General features: G+C 34.4%; 2 protein-coding genes and 1 non-coding gene across 3 annotated transcripts; 1 reads left to right on the top strand and 2 right to left on the bottom strand.

The window, feature by feature from the left end:
• The first annotated feature begins 4,660 nt into the window (after positions 1-4,660).
• Positions 4,661-4,742, top strand: TRNAS-GCU. Its single transcript has one exon. It is a non-coding gene; the product is annotated as a tRNA-Ser (tRNA).
• Positions 4,743-5,768: 1,026 nt separating this feature from the next.
• On the bottom strand, positions 5,769-7,402 carry LOC121267942 (activator of 90 kDa heat shock protein ATPase homolog 1). Its single transcript, XM_041172040.1, has 3 exons — positions 6,389-7,402; positions 6,234-6,313; positions 5,769-6,108 (listed from the first exon to the last, which is right to left on the bottom strand). The coding sequence occupies exons 1-3, from the start codon at positions 7,256-7,258 to the stop codon at positions 6,015-6,017; spliced, it is 1,044 nt and encodes a 347-aa protein (XP_041027974.1). The 5' UTR covers positions 7,259-7,402; the 3' UTR covers positions 5,769-6,014.
• A 1,476-nt stretch (positions 7,403-8,878) lies between these two features.
• LOC121267828 (gamma-tubulin complex component 3) lies at positions 8,879-12,233 on the bottom strand. The gene is made up of 3 exons (XM_041171912.1): positions 9,754-12,233; positions 9,188-9,642; positions 8,879-9,091 (listed from the first exon to the last, which is right to left on the bottom strand). The coding sequence occupies exons 1-2, from the start codon at positions 12,024-12,026 to the stop codon at positions 9,351-9,353; spliced, it is 2,565 nt and encodes an 854-aa protein (XP_041027846.1). The 5' UTR covers positions 12,027-12,233; the 3' UTR covers positions 8,879-9,091; positions 9,188-9,350.
• Positions 12,234-14,905: the final 2,672 nt, after the last annotated feature.

Below are 14,905 nucleotides of genomic sequence, written 5' to 3'. Positions count from 1 at the left end.
AGAACGCCCCAATTCTCAAAATAAATAAGATTTTACAAGATTATTGATCCCCAAAGTTCAATTTGTAACTCTTCTAGGAATCTTATTTGGAACGAGTTTTTTCATTTAAATATCAAATGCTTCGTACGGTTTCAGGCTTTGAATAATACTCCATGTGGATAGTAATTTCATCGTCATTTTTGTTGAATAGCAAAAGTCCTAATTTGCTTACCAAACCATCTAGACAAGTACTTCTTCCTCTTGATTAGTCTACATGACAAAGTCTATATTCTGTTCTCAATACACAAAGACTGTTTCTTACTTTCTTTTATACTGTCGGACAAAATCAACCATTTTGTACTCACACGGCTTCAATTTATTTTAATACATAAACCATTTTTCTTAATCAAATAGCGATTTAATTATTAAAAATTCCCTTTAATATATGTATTTTTTCTTTTAATTTAATTATTTTCATGTAAAAACAACATTTCTTAATGAATCTGGTAGTAGAATTCGGATGGACGGAAAGTGGTGGGCCCTGTAAACCAACGCCACCCTTTACAACTATATTTTACTTGACAATGTCTCCATATTAATATAAATTTATAATATACTTACCAAACTATATTAGACATGTTTCTATACCACCATTAATCCAGGATTTTAATTTAGAGAAAATATATTTGTAATTGTGAATTATGTAATCGTGACATAATTATTTTGAAAAAAATAAATAAAATATATAATTCACATAAAAAAATTTAATTTTTTAATAATAAATTTTACTTTTTTTCAAAATAATTATGTAACGTTTATGCGATGTTTATGTATTTTATAGGTTGTATGTATAGTTACTCCTCAATTTATATATACTTCATATGATTGTTAATAAAATAAAACCATAATATTTGTAAAAATTGACTAGACGAAACCCATAATATGTCCGTAGAACTCCGCGTGGACCTTGCTGGATTCCTACCCGGCCACGTCAACCCGTCAAATAAGTGCCGGATTCTATGTCGGCGGTTTGTTCGACACAAATGGTTTTTATTATTATTATTATTATTATTTATTTAAATATTAAGTAAGTGAAGGTACGACGTACCATGCAAAGAGTATAAGTACGGTGACTGTAATAGACCTTAGTCGTTATACTTGGGTTAAAAATGAGGGGAAATGCTTGGTTGCCTTTTTCAAACTGTCGTTAAAAGTGTTTTTAGTCTATTTTATTTTTTTAAAATATTTTTAAAAAGTTATTATTAGTGAATTTGAGTATATTATTTTTTAATATTTAAAAACAAAAAATGCACTTAGAAGATACTTTTGGGGACATATTTGAAGCGGATCACCCAAAAATTAAATAAATAAGTAGCTAAATAATAAAAACTCATAAACACTCGTTCAAACTAGAATTAAGCCAAATCCGTCTAAAAAATTCAATAAATCATATCAAACCACTTAAAAGTAATTCAATAATTATTGAGCCATCCTCGTTGATTGTATTTTCGGATCTAATTTACTAAACAAAGATTTAGCTATGCAATTCGATGATTTTATATTACTCATTATAAATTGGCTACTAATTTTTCTTTTTATAGCTATTCTTTGATTTTATGCAAAAAAATAAAAAACTAAAAACTTAAATGACAATATTTATAGTTGTGTTTGGTTGTTGAACTAAATTTAACTCATTTCAAACTAATAATTTATAAGACCCACTACTTTTTCAATTTTCTATAAAAAAAATTAAACGCATCTTAACTTACTTTATATATTTTAATCTAAAAAGTTAAACTCATCTCAAACTAATAAAATTAAACTCATCTTAATAAGATCCATAAAATATTATTATTCACAATTTAATTCATTTCAACATCTAAACGTAGCCTTTTTTAATGATCATGCTTGGTTTTTTCAAAATTTCAAACTTTTCTATTTATGTTAATCCAAATATATTTTAATTTCAAAATCTCTTTTCGATTTATATATATATATATATATATATATATATATATAACTTTTAATTTAATCAGTTGCTTAAGTTTTCGCAAAACTACCTCATTATTATTCATGCAATCTTTCAAATATCTTTCACAAGCTTCAATATAAAACACATCTCAAACATATTTATATCCAACCTCATATTAATAAGGATTTAAAATACATATATCGCATTAATAATATAATTAAAAATATATAAGTATTTTTTATCATTCCACGCAACAAGGAAGCTTGGATTTCACACACAAGATAGAAAATCGATCAAAACTTCAAGCGATATTAATGATAAGCTTCTTGTGATTTGACTTCAATTTCAAAATTAGGACATAAAAAACACCGATCAATATCCGTCAAGAGTACTACTATTAATGTCAATTGTCAACTCCATCAAAAGTCTATCTGGGAGAAAAAAAAAGGGATAAAAATAGCAATGAAATGAGGAACAAACCATAATATTTGATATGGGTTAGAATAGAACATGTAAACACAACTTTCATCGTTACACGTGTTGCATCTGCTAAGTCTGTCTTGTTTAATGTTGTAATCTCTAGTTCTTTCCATCGAGATCGTGGGTTCACGTTTTCCAGACCAAAACAACCTGGTCCTACACACACACACACACGAACATTTTGAACTCCAAACGAACCCTCCAGTCCTTTTTTTCTTGGATCATTCAGCTTATAACTAACTACAAAATGATTATACAAAAACAAATTCATAAAATAACATGATTTGATGTGTTATGTTATGAGTTTACTTGTGTGATCATTTTGTGTTTGTAATACTTCTCATATCAAAATATTAAATATATATGTTTAGATATTTATTATTTTATATCAATAATTATAGCTAAAGATGAAAAACAAAAGCATGTATTAATTTGATTTAAAGAGCATACATAGATAGTATTAAGAAGATTGGTAGCAAGTAAATTTCATATTTATTAAGTTTGGTGGGAAAATGATAACAATAAACAATATTCAACGAAATTGAAAGTTGTCATCCCTTCATCTCATCTCAATGCGTGATCATATTGTCATATGTCATCAAAATAAATAATAATACGTGAAGTAGAGAGAAAAGAAAATGAGACTAGTCATGTTGAAACTTGCAAAAGGTAAACCATTTGTTTGTTTCCACTCTTATCTTTGAACAGAGGTGTTCTTCTACATACTGATCATTTTGGAGTCCAATAAGTACACCACTCATCCGCCCCCCACTTTCTTTTTCTTCTTCTCTTTAGTTTTTCTCCACCGACGGTCGGGACACCTTTACAACTAAAATCAAGCTTTTGAGGTTCCATTATTGTAAAGGACAAACTCCACCATTTGACACCCTCTCTCTCTCTCTCTCTCTCTCTTCTGGCTTAAATAATAAGGTGGTGGATTTCTCATTTACTATTTCATATCGACAATTAAAATAATAAATCAGAGTGATATGAGAAGGAAAAGAGCCCTGACTTCAAGATAATCCCAAGTTTTAGATTAAAAACCTCCGCATTCGAAGTCTCATGTTGTCCGTTGCCGGCCAACTCATGTTTGTGGGATATGTATGCACGTTTAAAATAAATAATTATTCGGAGTTATATATATATATATATATATATATATATATATATATATTCATTAAAATAGCAATTCCGTCATGCCCAGGAGGATCTGGGTTGTAATGACAAAATAAAAAATAAAAAATAAAAATCCATATAATAGAAATTAGGAGAACCAATTAAGCAATATTGCAACCCAGCAAGGAACTTTGTTGGGCATTATTTTTTATTTATTTTTGCTTTCAAGACGTAGTACTACTTTTGTCCTAGTTATCATGTCAGATGTTAAAAATTACAAAGAACAAGTGTCTTCCAATTAAAAAAAGGGAATTATCACCGGCCACCAGGGTCTACTACTTTACGTTTCTATTAATGTCGTAAAATAAAGTTGCTTTTTATATATTGTAATATTTTCTTGAATTATTCTCGAGGATTATATATGCAAATCCATTGGAAAAGGTGTTCCCTTGGCCCTCATCTCAAAAAAAGGGAGTGTAACTGAAGAACCATCCGCTCCATCACCCTTTGTTATAAAGCCCCAAAAGATGACCAGAGCCGTAGAAAAGCCGAGAGACAAGGGGGAGGACACTTGAATAAACTACTTCTCGTAAGATATAGCTTTACAGGACTAAAGAAACAACGATGGCCTGGCCATCTCTCTTGAAGTAACTGTAATTTATTGTCTTTGTAAATATAATACCTTGTTTGTTTTTATAAATGAAATGAGTTAAAATTAAAAATTAAATAAAATATTATTAGAATACTGTTTTTTTAATATTATTTTTATTTTGAAATTTGAAAAAAATTAAATTATTTATTTTATTTTGTGTAAAAATTTAAAAAAATTATAATGATTAAATGAGATGGGATGAGATGAAAATAGTAGTAAAGAACTTAAAAGAAAAAATAGATATGATTCTAGCTGGGCTTCAACTTTTGGGCTGCTTGAGACCCAAAACTATAAGGAAGGAGTTTGTGAAACAAATTTTCAAGCTGGCGCGGCCCAACAACTTCATGAACTGTGGCAAATAGTTTTGAAGGCCAACTGGACAGGTTTTAATTATGGTCATCAAATAGCGTCTATTATTAAAACACAAACAAATAAAATTAGAATGGCCTAAGCGCCATATCGTCGCTTTGGCCGAGTGGTTAAGGCGTGTGCCTGCTAAGTACATGGGGTTTCCCCGCGAGAGTTCGAATCTCTCAGGCGACGTTTACCTTTTGTTTTTACAATTTATTTTTCTCAGGCTACGCTTCTAGCTATCGCGAAAAATAGGTAACCCAAGACTTGTGGATTCAGACCACCTTGACCATATACGAACTACCTACCTATCCAATCTAAGATTCGAATGTTTTCAAGCTCTTTTCCGCTGGGTGAAAGCCTTTTCATTCTCTCTTTAGGATTATCCATGCAGGAGCCCCAGCTTTCAACTACAACCATGAAGGCGCGCGCAGTAATAGCCTTTAAGAAGTCAGGCCACCACCTCAAAGTCGTGGACCAGAATTAACAATGTACAACTCAAATCAGATTTAAGACAGTGTTACATAATACATCTGCAATAAACCCCCAGTAGTTGGCTCAAGTGGTAAAGGCTTTGGGCTTGAGGGTATGCTCCCCTAGGTCTAAGGTTCAAATTCCATTAGGTGAAAATAATCTCTAAGGGTCATCGGACTGGAGGATTTTCTCTTTGAATTATCCGAAGTATACTTGCGAAAAACTCCTTGCCGAAGGCCTGTATACCCCATGGATTAATCGGGACGCTATTTCTGGACACCCGGTGCAAAAAAAAAAAAAAAAAAGACATCTGAAATATTCCACAAGCTACTATAATTTTGATCAAATCAACCTCAGCATTTTGAGCTACCTACTCGAGATCTTTCTGTTTTAGCTAGCAATACTAATAGTTCAAGTTTTCATTAAAAGTTCGTCTCAAAATAGAATAGCACGCATCACTATGATTTCTAAATACCAGCATTTCCTCGTAACAGAACCTGACTTCAAACCAGGAACTAGAACTCATTAGAAGATTGCTACTAAATACTAAAATTGCTCAATCACATTCAGCAATGGCTAACAACAAAAAAAGAAGTTCATATACAACAGAAAGCAGTAATATGCACAAATACCACGGTTCTCTAGCCAAAAATGGAAGACAGTTTTGGCAGTAATGCGTTCCGATGTCTTCAAATGCAGTACAGGATAAAACAAGATGAAGGACATCTAAAGTAGGCAGGAGCATAATCTTAACAAGAAACATCTCTATCATTGAAACCAAATTGCTAAACTGATGGAAGAATTACCAATACAGAAAACACTAAAGTTGTGGTAGTTTAGTTTGAAAGACAGTCTAGACAAAATCCACGCTATCAAGATATTCCATGACATTGGAGTGTGAACATAATCCAAACACAGTAGCCTTCCATTACAAAAAAGAAAAAAGATTGATTAGAACTTTTACACATAAGTGGTCACATCCCAAAAATCTCATATACCAAAACCAAAAACTGCCCGTATCCTGTTGAAAATAAGATCCCGCCATCCCCTCTCAGTATTCTCCACCACAGTCGCATTCCCATATCTGCAACCAAAAACAACCCAAACAGAGAACTTCACCCCACCAGCCGAGAAAACAATAAACTTCCTACATTTCTTAGGAACTTCGGAAAAAAGAAAAATCAAGCCAACCCATCAACAAAGACCCACCTGTCTTCCTCAGGAATATCAGTATGCGCCAGCTTGACTACGGTAACCCCGGGTTCTGGCTCGTCCAAAGCAAGTTTCACCTGCAAGATTCATCCAAGAATCAGTCACTACACCAATCCCATCAATTACAATCTAATCAAACCAAAAGAACTCACCGTCGAATGAATGCCATCGTCCCAATTCGCGAACCTCCACTTCAGCACAATCAATTTCCCATCCTGCAACTCCAAATTGGTCCCAGTTACTGACCCATCAAAGATGCTAAACTCCCCACCCACCTCTTTGCTAATCCTTGCATTACTCAGCGTAAAACCCTTCCATCTATTCTCGTCCATCAGTATCTCATACATATCCCTCGCCCGACAGCTAAACTTCTCGCTCAAAGTTATCGTCTTGAACCCCTTCTTCGCCTCCTTCTTAGCCGCCGCCTTCTTTTCCACAACCAGCTCCTTTGGCTTCGTTGCAGCCGCCGTCGACTGAGCCTTCGGCACGATCTTCTTGACCTCCAATTCGTCCTTGGCAGGCCCACCTTTAGCCATGGTCTGCACGTAGACCCTGACCTTATCGAAAATCAAGGGCTTCCCTTTCGCGAGCATGGCCTCCTTGAGTCTCCTCCCAAGAGGGCCCTCGTCCTTGATGGAGACCTTCAATTCGGGGTCCTCGTCGGCGTTCTCGTCGGAAATGTAGGGGATTTCGACGAGACCTTCGGCTTTTAGCAGGGAATTGCCGTCGGAGTCTTTGGCCTCACCTTCCCAGGAGAGCGTGACGCTGATCTCATAGCCGGGTATGATCTTTCCCTTGCGAACGTTGAGGTAGGCCTCGCCGTCAACCTTGTCAACCTTCTTGATCTTGATGAAGAGATCGCCTTCGCCGTCGGTTACGGTGAGACCGGAAAGGAGGTTGGACAAGAGGTTTCGGGACCAATCGAGGCAGTCAGTCTCGGCCCAGTGCCAGTTGTGGACGTTGGCACCGTCAGCTCTGTCCTCCACAATCCACCGCTTGTCACCCTCTCCGTACTTTGCCATTGCTCAATGTTAGAGAACCCAAATTGAAATATAAAGGGAGCTCCGAGAGGGGTTAGTATGTGTGCAATAGCCTGATTATGCGTACAGTAATCTGAGAGAGAGAAAAGGGGGGGGGGGGGGGAAAGACAGAGAGAGAGAGAGAGAGAGAGAGAGAGAGAGAGATGGTTAAAGTGAGGGAGAGTGGAAGAAGAAAATCAAGATTAGAACTTGAACCAGAAAGAGGTGGGTTCTGGAGTGAGTCTAGAAAATTTAACCATGTTTAGATAAATAGTGGTAGGAAATTATTATTTCATAAGAAATATCAATTAATTTTTTAGTTATGCTATATGTAAACATAGCACTTATTTTGGGACCATTAAAATTATTAAAAATGAAAAATATTGTCGTGACGGCATGCTTAACAAATGAAATGGGATGAAGATTTTGTAAATAGTAATAAGATTGTAACGCTCTAATAGAAGGTTTAAATCACATGGTCTATACTTCAAAAGAACTAGTCAATGATATAATTGAAATCCTACTGGAACCTTATAAAGAACACGAATTTTTCTTTCTCAAGCAATGTGAGATCTTATATACCACCAATCCTTATCCATATCATATGAGGTATCATAAAGATGATTTGTGAATAGCAGTGAGATAGTTAGAAATAATTATTTATTGAATTTTAAGAAATGAGAGAAAAAAATGTAATAAAAATATTATAAAGTTATAATATTGTTAAAATAAATTTTTTAATATTATTTTTATTTGTAATTTAAAAAAGTTGAATTTTTTTTTTATTTAAAAAGTTTAAAAAGTTGTAATAATTAATTTAAAAGTGTGTTTTAATAATTTTTGAAAAGAAAATAAGATGAGAGCCGATTGAGATGAAATGAAAAATATTTCTACACATCCCTTTAATTGTAACTTTATGTTAGTCAAAAGAACTAGTAGACAACATGTTGAAGTGAGATTTTGGAGTTAGGTTTCGGGAGAGTATGTTGGAGATGCTCTTATTTAATAGTCAAGATCTTTTGAATCAATTGACAACACCTTAGTTTCTTATTAAGAAAATCCATGATCGAATCCCCCCTCCCCATGTATATAAATATATATATATATATATATATTAAAAAAAAAAAAAAGAAGCGAAGAAGAAGTTTATAAACACCATCAGTTGATTCTCGAATCAGTAATTGTTAGAAGGTTGTGGTTCTCTCATATTCAAGTCTACTTATGCTGCATTTAATAGAAATAATTATTTTTATCTTCATAAAAAGAATAGTGTCCGAGCATAAATTTATGGAAAATCTCCTCTTAAGGCGTTGTTTGGATTAAAAAATTATCTCAACCCATCTCATCTTATCTAATCATTACAATTTTTTCAAATTCCTAAACAAAATACAATTAACAATTAAACTTTTTCAAATATCAAAATAAAAATAATATTTTATTCAAATTTCAAATTTCATTTCATCACATCTCAACTCACTATCCAAACTTACCCTCCTAAGTGCATAAACGACTCTATAGACGTTCGTTGGTTCAAAAAGCAATGGTTTATTTCTATGCCACAACAGAGCATTCTAGACGAACGAGGAGAAAGTAATGAATCCAAGTGAAGGATGATGCAAAAGATAGGTAAACACACATTGGTTATCATTCAGACAATATAAAACTTATGGTACAGTATCCAAGCTCTGGATGCACAGCTTGTGAAAGTCGCAAGAAATCTTCCCAAAGAAAATCAATCATATATCAGATAAACACTACCACAATTCACCCCCTAATCTATATACCTTCAAGTCAATCAAACTTCCACATAAGCCATCAGAAAAGAGCAACCAACATCTGAAAATTAAGACATGCCTATGTCAGATCTCCGACAAATATTTTAAACTGTGCACACAGACAACAAAAACATAAAGGAGCTAAAAGTTCACATACCGAATTAGAGCAATTAAACATGAACTGTTATATTGTCCTGAAGTCAGCCAGCCCCGATCAATATGATTGTTTCAGTCACTTGGGCAGGAGCAATTAGCGAAGCATTTTCTTTATGCTTTGATCGTGGAAACTTTCCTCAAACTCTAACGCGTCAACTTATTTTCTATAAACTAGGACCAGACCGGCTATAAAATTCAGTGAAGTCAAGCCGGAACAGTAGGAACTTTAGATCAACATGCTGCTGCACAGGCAACTGAGAAAGGAAGTCCTCAAGCAGCGATGAATATTCCTTTGCTATTTCATCCAATTCTTGTCCCGTGTTTCGAAAAAATTCACCGGCACGTTGTGTGAGGGCCTTCCTGCCATCACTTATCCAGGACCCAGGTTCTGAAGCTTTATCACTTACTGGCCTCCGTGATTTGCTCTTGTCTCGAGAGGGTAAAGAGGATTCCATTCTGCAGCAAACATGTATATTAGTATATACTAGCTTGACCAAATGCAGTTCTTACGATATTAAAAAAAATTTGTACAGAAATATAACAATAATAATACAGAAAGATGAATACCTTGCTTCTAGCTCGCATATGCCTTCATATAATCGATCGATATGACTTCGGAACCGCAATATAAGATCAAAGAGCAAAAAGAGTGACTTGCAAAGGGTTTGGGAACGTTCGCCAAGGAGGGATTTCTCTACAATTGAATGGAGATACTTCTCGTGTGCAGCCAGTAGATCATCAAGATCCTTTGCTACCTCCAGTTCACTCGAAAAATTTGACCATGACACCTCCAAGACTTCAAACATGATATAATATTGCAAGTTTGTTACAAAATGGTTCATGTCATCCCAAAGAACCTGGCATCGCCGCAGTGTCGAAAGCAACTGGAACTTGACAGCACACTGCAGCTTAGTGAAGGAATGAGAAGTAATACAGTTTGGTTTCATCGTCTTCCAGGCACCAATAAGCGCATGCTCCACCCGCCTAAACTTCCACAGGAAATTAAAAATTCTTAAATACCTTGCCATAACAGATTCTGTAAACACTGTATCCAAGGGCACTCTTGCATCATATTCCAATGAGAAAACATCCCAGCCTCTATCTCCAGTTTCATGTGGCATCATCTTAACCCTCAACCTATCCAGTATGTCAGAATCATCATATTGAGCATTAGAAGATCGAATTGCAGTTTCCAGCAAGCCCGCTAGTTTAAAAGTGCTAATGGTGTTAGCGGGCTCTGAAAGCTCTGGCCCAACAATATCCATTAGGTACTGAACAAAATCACCTTGTCCAAGCAGTAAATACCGCTTAATTGCAAGACAATGTTCTTTGAACTTATACTCCTTGTACATAACGTCCAACAAATGCTTATCGATCCTCTTTGCTGCTTCATCAACCAAAGACTCGAGGGCATCGGTTTCACCATAACCCAGGCCCCCTCTTCTTGTTGTAGTCCCAGCAGCTGTGGCAGCTTCTGTTGCAGCATCCGCCCAACCACGATCCTCACAACAAACCCGAAGAAAATTTATCGACTTGCCAGTCCTTAAAATGCGCTGTGCAAGAGATTGTGAGATAAATGAAGGAAGCATCCCAGCATGGAGCCTGTAACCATCTCTCCAAAGAGACTCGGCTTTCACAGGCTGACCCAGAATAAAAAATTCCGCAAATATATCTTCCAACTCCCCTTCCAAAACCCAACTCCTTACCATCTCAAAAAGCGGAGAACAAACTCGCTGGAGCAAGCACCTCATGAACTCATGCACCAGTGGATCACCGTGCTGGGCATGCAAATGAATAGCCCCAGCCATTGCCCCACCCCTCAAAACCCTACACTTATCAACCAAAACAGCCATTAACCTCATTTTCACCGTTGGCTCTGCAAACCATACCGACAGTCTCCTCAATGAAAGATAATTTTCAGAGCACGCCTTCTCAGAAACCAGCGGAATAGGATTCATCGACTGTGCTTCGAGCACTGCCAATAACTTGTAGTACTCTGAAAGCTCATCTTGCAGTGCAGCACAAAAGGCCTGCCCAACGATTCCCACATCCTCGGCAGGAAACCGATCCATACTCTCTGAAATATACCCTTTAACCTTCCGAAACAACCAACCCAATTCGCAAAGCTTCCGGACGACTACCCGGGTGGCTCTTGGAACCTTTACTAAATCCGGTAAAACAAACCCATCAGCATTTTTATCAAATTTGACATACCTCCCGTCAATTCCTTGACAAGCATACAACACATCTCTCACCAAAACCTCTTCACACACCTCATTCTCCTCCTTAACCAAGTTCACGAACTCCCTAAATGCAATTTCACGTCGATTTTCCGGGTCTTTTGAGACTAACAAAACCCCATTTCTCCAATCCTTTTCTTTGCTTCCTAGAGTACGTGAAACCCTATAACGATTACCCGATTCGGCGTTGTTTAACGCCAAATGGGGCAACAAAACCGAGGAATCTAACTGGGTCTTCGCGGCTTTCCGGTCGTCGGCTATGTTTTTGAGCAAATAAAGGACAGCCCATTTGTTATTGACACTACCTAGGCCGGTTTTGGAGGCGAACTTGGTGTAAAGCTCGGCGAAAGTGAGGGCTTCGGAGGACTTACCTTGGGTGGCGAGACGGCGCTTGATGGACTCAGCGATGGCGGCGGCGTCGGGGGCAATGGAGGGGGTCATTCGGCTGGAAAGTAAGCGAACTGCGTAACGAAGAGAGTTGCGAAAATCGGGAGAATCAGGGTCAAGGGCGTGCGAATCGGAGGTGGGGTTTCGGGAGAGCAAGCGTAGGACCAGCTCTTTGATCAGATCTGAGACCTTTTGGTGGTCTTCCTCTTCCATTGCCCTTCACACACTCGCACCCACAGAGAAAGAGAAAGGGATTGTGAATTTTTTGCGAGTATGTGCGGACGGAAGTATGGGCGCGGAAACGAGAAGCCAACTTTTTGAAATGGGGTCTGGTCTGGTAAGGGTACTCTGCGTGTTGGAGCACATCCGCTGGCGTTGAAACTCGGAACCTGAAAAGATCACCAGGTGAGGTAGGTCTCTGAATTTGGCGACTTTTTACCTCTCTCGTAAAAAAGTCTTTCCTGGTGTGATATGTTAAAAATATCCTTACCATTCTTTATTATTCAATTATTTTTTTCGAACTTAGATTAAAAATTTTAAAATACAACATTCTTGTATAATTTTTTTTTAAAAAAAATTAATATATTAACGTAATCATATAATTTAAATAAAAATAAATATAAAAATTGATTCAGGAAACAAAAAAAAAATCAATTTTTATAAAATTACAGAATTATGTTGATTGATTGAATTTATTTTTTTTTTCTAAATTATGCAAGAATGTCATGTTATAAGATTGAGAAATGCTGTTCGGGATCCAAAAAATGTCCCTAATGGAATTTTTTTTTTTTTTTTACCGAATGATTAAGAAAATATTTTTTAATGATGTTGTGAATTTTTTATTTTTTTAAATGTTTATGATGATTAAAAAAATACATAAAAAAAGAAATAAAAAAGAAAAAAATTACACTGTTCGGAACATTTTTTGGATCCCGAATTCGGACCTGTAGTAGTACTCTATAAGATTTTCAATCTAGATTTAAAGATGAGAAAGAAAAATAAAACCGAACAGTAAAGTAGTAGTAAATAAAGTAAGGAACATAGAAGCAGTTGAGTTTATCTGAGTTGAGTTCAAATTTACGCATAACCCACATCTAAACACACAACTCTCAAATCACTAAACATCACTCAACTCAATACTTATTTACACTTGAGACACAATTTTTTTCATTTTAATACATTTTTACACGCGAGATCCACAAACTTTTTCAACTTCTCATAAACATATATAAACATATCTTAACATTCAAATAAATTTAAATACATCTCAGGTGTGCCTCACAATATTCACTCTACCGTCTCAACTCAACATCCAAATACAACCTAAGAACATCATTACCCTACATAAAAATTCAAAGATTTTCATGCCAATTTTTACATCAATTGGGCCTCTAAAAAAAAGGAATAGTAACATTAATTGGACCTTATTCATTTTCCTACAAATCAAATTATGTTGCCTGAATTTTAATTTTAAAACTCATCTGTCTACTAAATGTATTTTTTAGCATTTGAAAGAGAATTGATGCTATATACGATTTTAGAATATGTAAGTTTCTGAATTTTCCTAACAAAAAAGTTGAGTGCACCATTAAAAAAAAAATTCATATAAATCTTAGATTTATTTATTAAAAAAAAGGTGTGAAACTTACACATTATTATATCTAGCGTTACTTTTGAAAGAGAGTTAGGATTTATTTGGAAATAGATCTCATTCTAAAATTATCATTTCATCTCATTCTCAAATATAATTAAAATACAAATATTTTCAAATTAATCGTTATAACTTTTTCAAATTAACCATTACAACTTTTTCAAACTTTCAAACAAAAAATAAAAAATAATTTAATATTTTTTAAATTTTCAAATAAAAATAATACTATAAAACTATATTCTAACAATATTTTAACTTTATAATATTTTTTATTCAATTTTTTTCTCTCATTTCCCAAAATCTAAAAAATACTCAATTCAAATGATCTCATTACTATTCACAAACTATCTTATTACTATTCATAAAATTATTATCTCATCTCACTCTCTAATAGAATCCTTATTATACTTTTTTATTTGCAACAATGCTTTAGGCCTTATTTTTTGTTCACAATTCCTCTCAACTCATCTTATTTAATTATTAAACCTTTATCAAATTCTCATAATATAAAATAAAATAAATAATTCAAAATTTTTAAATTTTAAAATAAAAATAATATTAAAAATATATATATTTTAAAAATATTTTATTTAATTTTTAACTTTAATTTTAATTCATTCAATTTCATCTTAGGTACGAAGACGAAGTAGAGCCAGCATGTGGTTAGATTGGGTTGGGCCGAGTCTTTGAAAAATATGGCTTGGTGTTTAGGATGATATCTCAGTTGTTTATTTTGTCGGTAGGGCCTTTTATTTTTTTTTTAAAGGTCGGTAGGGCCTTTTCAATCCAATCATCACAGCTTCTCTCTATCCATACACATGTACATGAGTCAATGAGTCATGATGATGTACACACAACGTGACAAGACCAAATGCGCCCTTTCGTTGTTCTTCAGTGCTTTGCAAATCATGCACCTAATATATATTATAATTCAATAATTATATTTAAAAGCATCTACACCATACAATTTACGTCATATAATTTAATTAAAAATATGAAAAATATTAATCTTCTTGCTGGGGCTCCCAAGTATTTTTTTTAATGATACTATGAATTTTTTTAAAAAATATTTAAAAAGTATTAATAAAATATATGTGAAAAAAATTAAAAAAAATATAAATAAAATGTACTAGCGGGAGCTCTCAGCGGTGGCTGACGACCCACCCTTAAAGTATATTATAGCATATAGATGAAATAGTAGTGATATTGATAGGGTACGATAGAACAAATAAGAAGCTACAAAGATGAGTGTGGCAAAAAGGATTTCCCCTGCTTGGATAATTGGACACCATGGGTAGTTGTTGTGATTAGGTTTGGTTGATAAAGTTGATAAGTACGAAATAATATGGCATAATTGCTTATACGTATAAGATTGCAAGTAATTTTTAACAGTATTATTAATTTCATATTAAAATAAAAAATAAATAAATTTTGGAACTAA

This window comes from Juglans microcarpa x Juglans regia, chromosome 5S (assembly GCF_004785595.1).
Source record: "Juglans microcarpa x Juglans regia isolate MS1-56 chromosome 5S, Jm3101_v1.0, whole genome shotgun sequence".
Lineage (NCBI taxonomy): Eukaryota > Viridiplantae > Streptophyta > Magnoliopsida > Fagales > Juglandaceae > Juglans > Juglans microcarpa x Juglans regia.
Note: the sequence above shows the minus strand (reverse complement) of the source record. Positions and strands in the feature narration are given on the sequence as shown.

Bases quoted from the DNA above. Each gene is read 5' to 3' on its own strand.
- LOC121267942 (XM_041172040.1), bottom strand. From the start codon at position 7,258: ATGGCAAAGTACGGAGAGGGTGACAAGCGGTGGATTGTGGAGGACAGA. The intron at 6,314-6,388 runs GTGAGTTCTTTT...TGAATCTTGCAG, and splicing joins ACGATGGCATTCATTCGACG to GTGAAACTTGCTTTGGACGA. The intron at 6,109-6,233 runs GTGGGTCTTTGT...TTTTGGTTGCAG, and splicing joins GATATTCCTGAGGAAGACAG to ATATGGGAATGCGACTGTGG.
- LOC121267828 (XM_041171912.1), bottom strand. From the start codon at position 12,026: ATGGAAGAGGAAGACCACCAAAAGGTCTCAGATCTGATCAAAGAGCTG. The intron at 9,643-9,753 runs GTATTCATCTTT...TGTTTGCTGCAG, and splicing joins ATATGCGAGCTAGAAGCAAG to AATGGAATCCTCTTTACCCT.